Source organism: Pelodiscus sinensis, chromosome 10, assembly GCF_052426305.1.
Source record: "Pelodiscus sinensis isolate ZL-2025 chromosome 10, ASM5242630v1, whole genome shotgun sequence".
In the NCBI taxonomy this organism is placed as follows: Eukaryota; Metazoa; Chordata; order Testudines; family Trionychidae; genus Pelodiscus; species Pelodiscus sinensis.
In genome coordinates this window covers 29082186-29092207 of record NC_143061.1, presented here as the reverse complement: position 1 = coordinate 29092207, position 10022 = coordinate 29082186, and the positions used below count along the sequence as shown (strand labels likewise).

At 40.9% G+C, this 10022-nt stretch overlaps 1 protein-coding gene across 1 annotated transcript in view; it reads left to right on the top strand.

Annotated features, from left to right (window-relative positions):
- MED12L (mediator complex subunit 12L) overlaps positions 1–10022 on the top strand; it is a 479380-nt gene that overhangs the window by 256061 nt on the left and 213297 nt on the right. The window contains exons 22-24 of the mRNA XM_075937725.2: positions 3953–4180; positions 8330–8471; positions 9347–9467. Of these exons, the coding sequence (XP_075793840.2) occupies positions 3953–4180; positions 8330–8471; positions 9347–9467 (491 nt within the window). The remainder of the gene's footprint in view (positions 1–3952; positions 4181–8329; positions 8472–9346; positions 9468–10022) is intronic.

Sequence of the window (10022 nt, the reverse complement as noted above, 5' to 3'; positions counted from 1 at the left end):
TGATCCATGATAGAACTTTCCCTCTTATCCCATTACTGCTTAGCTGGCTTAAGAGCTTTTGATGAGGGACTTTTTCAAGGTATTCTGTAACTTCAGGCTTGATTATTTTTATTTTTTTGTATTTTTTAAAAAGAAGACAAATGTTGCTACCCTCATCCTTTCTCTTTATTGATTGTCCTATGATTAGAGAATACTTTGAATAATGTGCTTGTGTGATATGATAGGTCTGGATTTCCTTATGTGTATCCCATTTATACTAATGGAGATGACAACAAGTGATGAACCAAAAGACTAATGAAGCTTGTCTCTGTAATATACAATTGAACACCATAGCCATGTGGAGCAATGGCCATTTAAATTCTTTCTGGTTGTGGAAGAGGTAATGAGAAAAAAGGCAAAAATTCAGAAACAATTGTTACTGATGGCCTCTTGTTCCTATAATTTCTAGTAGTGGCCTGACTCTCTCAGGGCATCTGTGTTCCCTCTCCCGCGCCTCGCCAGCGTTTTGGAAACTGCTCCTGGGGAGGTGCAGTTTGTTTGCACCGAGGCCTGGTCTATGCTTAGAAATTAGGTGAGCATGCACCTCTGGCACTCAAGGTTGTGACAAATTCACACAGGAAAAACTCTAGGCAGTGTCAAAGCTGTGGCGCTACTAGCAGAGCAGCCATGACTCTACTATGCCACAGTAGCACACACAGTATATACAGCTTGGATCTTCCTGATCTGGCACCCTTGGGAACTGACCGGTTCTGAATGAGGGAATTTTCCAGGCCAAGGTAGGTTCCCCTGCTGCTGGCTTTTTAATCCTCCACTGGCTCAGTTTCTAGCCCTGTCCGGTTATGCTGCTGAAGGCTCCAGCTGGGCTGCCTGCTGACGGTCTCAGCTCTGAGGGCTGCTGTGCAGCCCTGGCCCAGCTCCTCTGCCGGGCTGCTGCCCCCCCCCTTTGTCCCTGCCAGGCTGCCACAGCCCGGTCTCCCTGTCACACCGTTGTAGCTCTGGATCCAGCTCCCTTGCTGGGCTGGTGCATGACCCTGGCTTTGGCTCCAGCTCTCTGGCATGTGCAGCTCTGGCCCCCCACCAGGGTGCCATGTGGCCATGGCTCCCCAGTTTGCGTGGCCTCTCTGCCAGGTTACCCTGGGCCCCATCTCCCTTGCTGGGCTGCTGTGCAGTCCCAGACCTGGCTCTCCTGCCAGTCCTCCTACTCATGATGCCTTGGCTCCCCTGCCAGGCTGCTGCTAGCCCTGCCAGACCATGGATGTTGCCAGATCAGAGAGTCCTGGTTCAGGGAGGTGCAACCTGTATTAGGTCTTTCCACTTCTCTTCCGCAATCAGAAACTCATCTTCCCTAGTTTTGAGAATGGACTAAGGATGATAAGGACTAGTTGACTATCTGATAAGCAAATGCTTGTCAGATAGTCGAGTCTACTAGTCGATCTCCCCTCTCCCCCTCCCCCCCCGCTGCCTCTATCAAATAGAAGCAGCAAGGGCGGGGGGGGGGGGGGAATGGGGTACTTCAAAGCAGCAGCACCAGATGGAGCCTGTATTGAGTTCCCTACAGTGCTGCCACTATGGGGTAGCACCACACAACAGATCCTGGGATCAGCTGCCATTTCCATTTCAAAGGAGGAATGTGGAAGTGCCTATCCTCTAGTTGAGTAGTTGATGAAAATTCCATTGACTACTCAACTAGTAAATTACTCAATACTTAATATCCTCAGAGTGGACCACGGTGAAAATCCCAAGAAGAAGTTATTACCTAAAATATATTAAATGAAAACAAGTTTGTTAGAAAATGGAATTTGAAATTAAATTGGAGCTAAACAGTACTAAATTTGACCACAGTACTAAACTAGACCTAGCTTCTGGTAAGCAAAGAAACTTTTATTTGCAGGAGAAATTAAATGCTCTCATCATGAGAAAATTCCTGCCTCTGATGTTAAGCCTTCACTGCAGAGTTAACATGGGTAGTTGTCTTGGTTAGCCTAGCCTGGAGGAAGAGCTACACTGCAACACCACACCTACATTACTGTGTCCTCACTGGTGCTGCACTCACCTATGTGAGTGACTTCTGGTGGCATGTCCCATAGCTCTCTCTGCTGCTTCAGTAAGCTAAGCCACTCTGTGATTTTTTTCAGTGAATTATGAAACAACGCATCTGTCCTTCTGGGGTTGTGGAGGAATTATGGGAAGGCATTGGAGGACTTCAGTAGTTTAGATACATCCTCACTGAAAGTGGGTAGGGTTCCAGGCTGTATAATAACCTCACTCAGCCTTTAGCATGAAACAAGCCGGCTAATCTGAGAAAACCTGACCCCAAGTTTAGTGTTTTCATCTCTGTACAGGACAAGGGTTGAGGGCAATATGCCAATTAGAGCCTGAGTTAACTTTGAATTGAAGACTTACTGTGAAGGATTTGATCCCAGTGTCTGAGCTCCATTTCACAGAATCATAGACCTTGAAGGGACCTCAAGAGGTCATCAAGTCCATTCCCCTGCACCCATGGCAGGACCAAGCATCAATTTCCCTGGGGATCACATCCATTTCTGACCCACGAATACTTCTGATCTGATCTGATAGCTTCTTCTCCAACTTGTATTAGAGTTTACTTTCTTTGTAATTTCTCCAGAGTTACACATATCTAGTTAGATCAGTGCAACCCCTCTGTAGACTTTCTGTAAGCAACTTAAGTGTTTTATATCAAATCAGATTCCACTAAATTGACATAAGGAACTCTTAAGATGATTTCTGAATTTTGTTAATCTTACTGATGTAAATAGGGCCTTAACTATGGAGTCAGAGCCAGCATCTCATTAATTAATGTAAATGTTTTTTGGGATCTTTGCATATGTTCTTATCTGCTTTCTAGGAACAATAGCTTTTCTCCTGCTGAAGGAGGTCCACTAACATGTTAATACCCTGAGCCTATACTGCCTCTCTTTTGTGTGTATTGGTAATGTCACAAAAGCATGACATTCTCATATCCTCTTTCTGTTTATTGATAGTGACCGTCAAGAAATCAAAGATGATATCCAGTTCATTGTAACAATAATTAAAAAGCTATTATCAAACCTATCTTTCTAGGTTGTTGAGGTTTTTTTTATTTTTAAAAATTGTCAAATTCTGAAATTTTACACCCACACACACTCCAGTTAACTCAGTAAGTTGTGAATGCAAAGAAGCAGCATTAGTGTATATTTATAAGGCTATGTTATGCTGTGTTGAAATCATTACCAGAAAAAGGTTTGATCTGATTGATCTGTCTGCTCAAGCTTTAAATAAACATATCACAAAGCTGGTATAAAAACTTGTGAGTTGATGTTATTGCTTCAGGAAAACTTAATCAAATTTTCAGAAATGGTGTCCAGAAGAGCAATCTCAGTTGTGCACTGCAGTGCCTCCAAAGAGAATAAGATAGGCTTTATGGCTACGTCTACACTGGCCCCAAATTCCGGAAAAGGGATGCAAAGCAGGTAAGTCAGAATAGGGAAATCCACGGGGGATTTAAATATCCCCCGCGGATTTAAATAAACATGTCCGCCGCTTTTTTTCCGGCTCGGGGAAAAGCCGGAAAAAAGCATCTAGACTGGTGCGATCCTCCGGAATAAAGCCCTTTTCCGGAGGATCTCTTATTCCTACTTTATTCCGGAGGATCGCTCCAGTCTAGACGCTTTTTTCCGGCTTTTCCCCGAGCCGGGAAAAAAGCGGCGGACATGTTTATTTAAATCTGCGGGGGATATTTAAATCCCCCGCGGATTTCCCTATTCTGACTTACCTGCTTTGCATCCCTTTTCCGGAATTTGGGGCCAGTGTTGACATAGCCAATGGGATTTAACAGTTATTAGATGAACTCTTTGAGTAATACTTAGTGGCAATCTTGTTTTAATCTGTATCAATATTTCAACAATTCAAGCCATGTGAACAATGTTTTTTCTCTCCTGTTTTTAACCCTTAGTAGTGCTTGTTCAAAGGTAAAGCAAACCATATACAGCAATGTACAGCCCTCAAACTCCAACTTGTTATGGGATCCCGAGTTCATGTTGGATTTTATCGAGAATCCCTCTGCTCATAGCATCAACTACTCGATACTAGGCAAGATCCTGAGTGACAATGCAGCCAATCGCTACAGCTTTGTTTGTAATGCACTCATGAATGTATGTATGGGGCACCAAGATGCACTAAGGTAAGAGAAATTGATTCAGATATAGAACTATAGAAGTAATTGAAATAAGGGTTAGTGCTTCAGTGAAATGAAGTATCTGGGATATTATTAGAACTAATTGAGGCTGTTTATGTGCATGTTGTCCTTCCTTCCCCTTTTTTCCTCTCCCTTTGTATTCTTTTGGTTTATCTTCATTGACAGATTTCCTGGGTTGTTTTTTTCCTGATTCAGAGTTGTACAATTCTTTAGAATAGGTTTCACCAAGACTGCATCAGACTGGTTTGCATAACATTACGAGGATTAATAATAGGTGTAGGCTTCTTTGCATCACCAAATAATATAAATAGCAGCCTATATGTAAAATTACAAGAAAAGTTTTGTAAGACACAAGGTACAATTATTAGCTTCCTAGCAAGAGGAGACTTGTTATGCTTTTCTCCATTTCTCAGGATTCTGACACTGGATTGCTCTCTCAGCAAAATTATCATCACATCCTGACAGTATCCTCATTTTCAAGGAGTGTTGTGTACTGATCAATTCCTTTCTCCAGATGAAATATATTATTTTATTATATTAATTAATTAATTAATTTATGGAACTCCTAGCCACAGGATATTGTTGAGGCCAAGTACTTAGTTTAAAAGAGGGATTGAACATTTAAATGGACATCCAGGTTTGTTATAGCTAATTCATTAAAGAAAAGTTTTGGAGGGGAAATAAAATCTCCTGCTTTGGGTTTTAAACCATTTTTCTTCTTATTAAGGATGTAGGTGAGACCTACATGAGATCCCACAGCTGTCCATTATGGGGCTTTATGTACCTTTCTCTGAAGCATCTAGTGCCGGTGGATGTTGAGACGGGATACTAGACTAGATGGAGCCTGGGACTGAACCTGTCTGACTTTTCTTATGTTCCTATTGGTCCATGGTATCTGGGCTCTAAATGGAAAGTACTTACAACAGCAGAGAAGAAAATAGACTAACATTCCTGTCAGTTCATTCTTTCAAGATAATGACTAGGTCTTAAAGAGAGGTCTTAAGGGACTATGCCAGAGGCTCCTAGCCTTTTCTGATGAAGCATCCTTGCATAGGCTGGTTGGTTAATTATAGCAAACTTTTTTCGTTTCTCTCCTGGCACTTTGCCACCATTTTTTTTCTTTGTCCTGTTTCTCTCTTCCCTCTTTGTTTCTACCTCTGTTGTTTTTCTTTCTCTCTCTCTCTCGCTCGCTATACTGCATTATGAGCAGTTGTGTGATTTTTCTCCTGCTTGCCTACACATACTCATGTTTGCTCACATACCACTAATGTGTGTATACTGGTTGCAGCAGTACTGGCAGCAGCAACAGAAGCATGGCTCAGCCAGGCGGAGTGCAAGCCTTCCTGAAACAGAAAGGCATTATCCTGCGGCCACCCTACTATTTATAATTAGGCTACCTCACTAAGAGCTAGCCCAAATGTACATATGCAAGCAGGAGAATCACACCTCAATTTGTAATGTAGACATGGCTTCTCTACCTTTTTCATTGTTTAGTTGTCATAGGTATCAACGTGAGAAAGGAAGGCATGTGACTTTCAGAGAACCTTCTCTGTACTGCCTATAGCCATAGATGTGTTCTTGTGTTGGAAGAGCAGATCCAATACTATGCAACTTTTTCATTCTCCTGAGGTCTTCCTCTATGTAATCTGGGATCCTCCAGTTTAGGACTGCTATTGAAAGATAACTTTTACAGTGAACATTTCAGCATCTACAAAAGACAGACTAAACCCCAATTTTATTGAAGGAAGAAGAGTTGCCAAAAGTATTAGATTCTGTGGGACAAAACATTGTTTTTCCCCCATCTCATAAAAATTATCCTTGGACACCTAAAATTTGATCCAAAGATTTTCACTTTGAATCAAGAATACCCTTTCTGAGACGAGAGAACAGAAAAACCATCTATATTATACTTCTCTTTACTATTGTCCTTTATAACAAACATTAATTGTCTTTTTGGGCCTTGCATTTTGGTATGGTCTTGACAGTGTCTGGACTTTCTTTAGAGATCATCATTCTCAAAAAGATTAGTTCTTTTCTTCTCACCATAACTTTTTTTTTTTTTTGGGAGATCTTTAACAATGTTAAACATTTTCTTAGGATCTTTATCAAATGTTAAAACTATTCCTTCTGTCAAAAAATTGCCTTCTGTTTCTTTGTGGGACTTAGTTTTCTTAATTTCCCATTCTGCAAACCCTACCTACATGCAGGTAGTGATGAGTTTTACATCTCAATTTTACATCTGGATTTTAACTCCAGTTCCCTCAAAATCAAAATAGTTGAGAGAGATGGAGTATTAGTTTTGTTCCTATTAAGACTTAATTAAGAATTCAGGGCAGAATTCAAGGGCAGCCATGGGAAGCAGTAAATGACAAACTTTTCCATGCTCAAGGTTATTGAGATTTAATTCTGACCTTTGTCTAATTTCTGAGTGACCCTCATACAGTAGATTATTCCTTCTCTTCCTCCTGAAAGAGCATATTGATATTTTGTCATTTTACTCTACATACCCCAGGCAACTGAGGGAATATTGCAATGTGGAGTAGCTGAAAAAGAGTAAGTCAATGAGAAGGAGCATACTGAGGTTAACAGGGAAATTGCCCTCTGGAAGGGAAAAAGGAATTTTTTTTATCTCTTAACCAATCAATGTGGCCCTTCACTAGAATACTGTAACTTCACATACAATGTAGCCGCACATATTTTATCAGGACAATATTGACCAGCAAATTATAAGTTTTCAAATGATAGCTTTAGAGGTCTTAATTTGAACCAAGATTATTACAGCAGTGTGTAGAATGTGGACACGAGCAGATTCTGCCACAGGAGGATCTTTACAGAATGCAGTGCTTTGTGCAACAGCATGTTGGATCCATGTCAGTCACTGGGAGCATCATGTACCGAATGTTCTAGTTAGCAAAAATAGGTATCCACAACTGGAGAACCTTAGATAAACTCTGAAATATAGGTCAAGACCAGTGTTTCTCAAAGTGGTCCACAGATCCACTCTGAGAAACCAGCTAACTGGCTACTCCTGGTGTGTTTGTTTACTGGCTCCGCAGCCATGGAGTTTCATGGCTCCTGTTGTCTGCGGTACACCATTTGCAGCCAAGGGCAGCCGTGGGAAGCAGTAAATGAACATGTTGGAATGGCCAGTTAGTGGGTTTCTCAGAACTGATTTGCATACCTCTTTGAAAAAACCCAGGTCTAGACTAGGGATGTTAAATATTGGTTAATTGAATAGTCGAGTAACCTCATGAATTCTTATTGGTTAGTCGACTATTCTGAAGTACCCGGTGGTGGGGCTGGCAGTATCAGAGGCAGCAGTGCCAGGGGGGAGTCAGGTGGGAGCCAGTCTGAGGGGAATCAGTTTAAAAACCGGCTCCTTTCATGGACTGGCTGCCTGTCACCTTATCCTGCTGCCTCTGGCTATGTCTACACTATGAGGTTTTTCTGGAAAAACTCCGCCACGTCCAGGGAACACGTCTGCTCTTCTGCAAAAAAAAAAAAAAAAAAAAAAGAAGAGCAGATGTGCTCTTTCAGAAGCCCTGTCTTCCTACTTCCACGAGGAAGAAGGGCTCTTCTGAAAGAGGAGGCTTTTCCGAAATTTGGCCCAGAGTAGATGGCCAGATTTCAGAAAAGCATCTTCTGAAAAAGCTATTGGGAAAATGATACACAAATTGTGGAGCACAATTTGCATACCCTTTTCTGATAGATCTGTGAAGTCTAGACATAGCGTCAGATATAGAGGCAATAGCACGGGATGGCAGCAGCCCCTGTCTTTGACAGGGTGGGGTCTGTGCTCCTGGACCCAGCATGAGCCAGAACTGAACTGGGCTGTCTGTCGGCCTAGCTCCTAATACACATTAAATGCAGAGCCTCAGCAGGGGTAGGTCCTGGACTTATTGCAAGCCAGGACTGAGCTAGGTTGCTGGCCAGCCTGCTAAAATATTCACTTTGGAGGTGGGAGAAATGCATGTAGTCTATAGCATTAACCTATAAGCTTTTGATAATCGGTTAATCAGTTAATTGACTACACTCTTACATGCTTAGTCTAGACATAAACTCTTATCTATCTCCAAATTATTTATTGCTAATGAGTATTTTTCTTCTCTTAACTTGTTTTCTCTTGTCTTCTAGAATTAATGATATAGCTAACCTTTGCGCAGAGTTGACAGCCTGCTGCACGGTGCTAAGTTCAGAATGGTTAGGGGTTCTAAAGGCACTTTGCTGTTCTTCAAATCATGTCTGGGGTTTTAATGATCTGCTTTGCAGTGTGGATGTAAGTTGAATGTATTTTGAAATAGAAATACCAGTTTAATACATCTATGTTAAGTTGCCTCTATCCATTGCTGAACGTGGTTTTAGAACTGTATCTATTTATATTTTCAAAGCATCTTCTGAAACTCCTGAATTCTGTTTTCCATATTTTCATGGTTTCATTTAAAATAAAATATAGGCTACGTATTGACTTGTGTTTTTACTCTAATACATTTTTTTCTTCATTGCACTACTGTAGTGCTATAAGTTAGGGGAGGTACCTCATGTGACAGACACAGGGTGATACCTATATGCATCTCTTGCCTCACAATTGCTATTTCTGTGGATTGAATAGACTCACTCTTAAATAGCCTTAATTGATCCTAACTCATCTGCTGTAAATTCTCAGAGCTCCACTGAAGCCAGTGGGGTTATGAGTTTCTATCTGTGGAGGATCTGGCTTGTTCTAATAACTGATTCTAGTACTTTATAGGATTGCTTATTCTTTGACTATGCATGTTAAAGGCCAGCTTTCATGTTAAAAGGACAGGATTTTTCTGGGTATGTGCTAGCAGCTAAGGAGTGAATATGTATATCACCAGTTTCTATTTAAAGATAATAATTGTTCCAGCTTTTATAAATTAATTTGTCTCCCATTCATTTCATTACAACTGACGTATGAAGGAAAGTAATCAGTACGTTCTGTAATTAACTTAAATCAATTGAAGTTTGCCACTGAAAGTATTTTGAGTGCAAGAATCTATTTGCTTGTGATAATTTTACTTTGTTGGTAAGCCAAGTTTGCTTTTTATAGTTAAATAACTTGGTCATTAATCACATCAATGAAAATTTGCATATTGTAACATGAAAGCATGCCAGTGTTTTTTTCCTTTCAAGGTGAGTGACCTTTCATTCCATGATTCACTGGCCACTTTCATTGCTATACTGATAGCCCGGCAATGTTTTTCTTTGGAGGATGTTGTTCAGCATGTTGCACTTCCCTCTCTTCTTGCGGCAGGTAAGGAAACTTTGTGAGTTGTTTTTTTTTTATAAAAAAAACAACCTTTTTCTTTCTGTTGATTGCAAAATTTTACAACTCATTCTGCAACCACTTTCTGTTGCAGAATGCTACTGCAAATGTGATGGCCAGGGAGTGCTTTCTCTAAGTTGGTAACAGATATTCCATAAGTAGTACTACTGTCAGAGTGAATCAAATAATCTGTGATTGATACATGATTGCGTAATAGTTATATAAAATGTATTCTGCTTCTTTGACAACACCATACTTTTATCAATCCTCTCTCTCTCACACACACACACACACTCACACACACACACACTCACTCACACACACACACACAACAAATCCAGATAATTTCCAGATCGTGTCAGGTCTTTCTTCGTAACATTTCGGACATCTAACCCTTCCTTCCTTCCCCTCCCAGATTAACATTCTCATAAGTATCTTGATTAGCTCCAGCCCCAACTACTGCTATCACTTTCTTTGTGGCCTCCTCTTGTTCCCTGCTAGTCCATTCAGAGATCAATAGGTACAATTCTCTTCCTTGCCCAC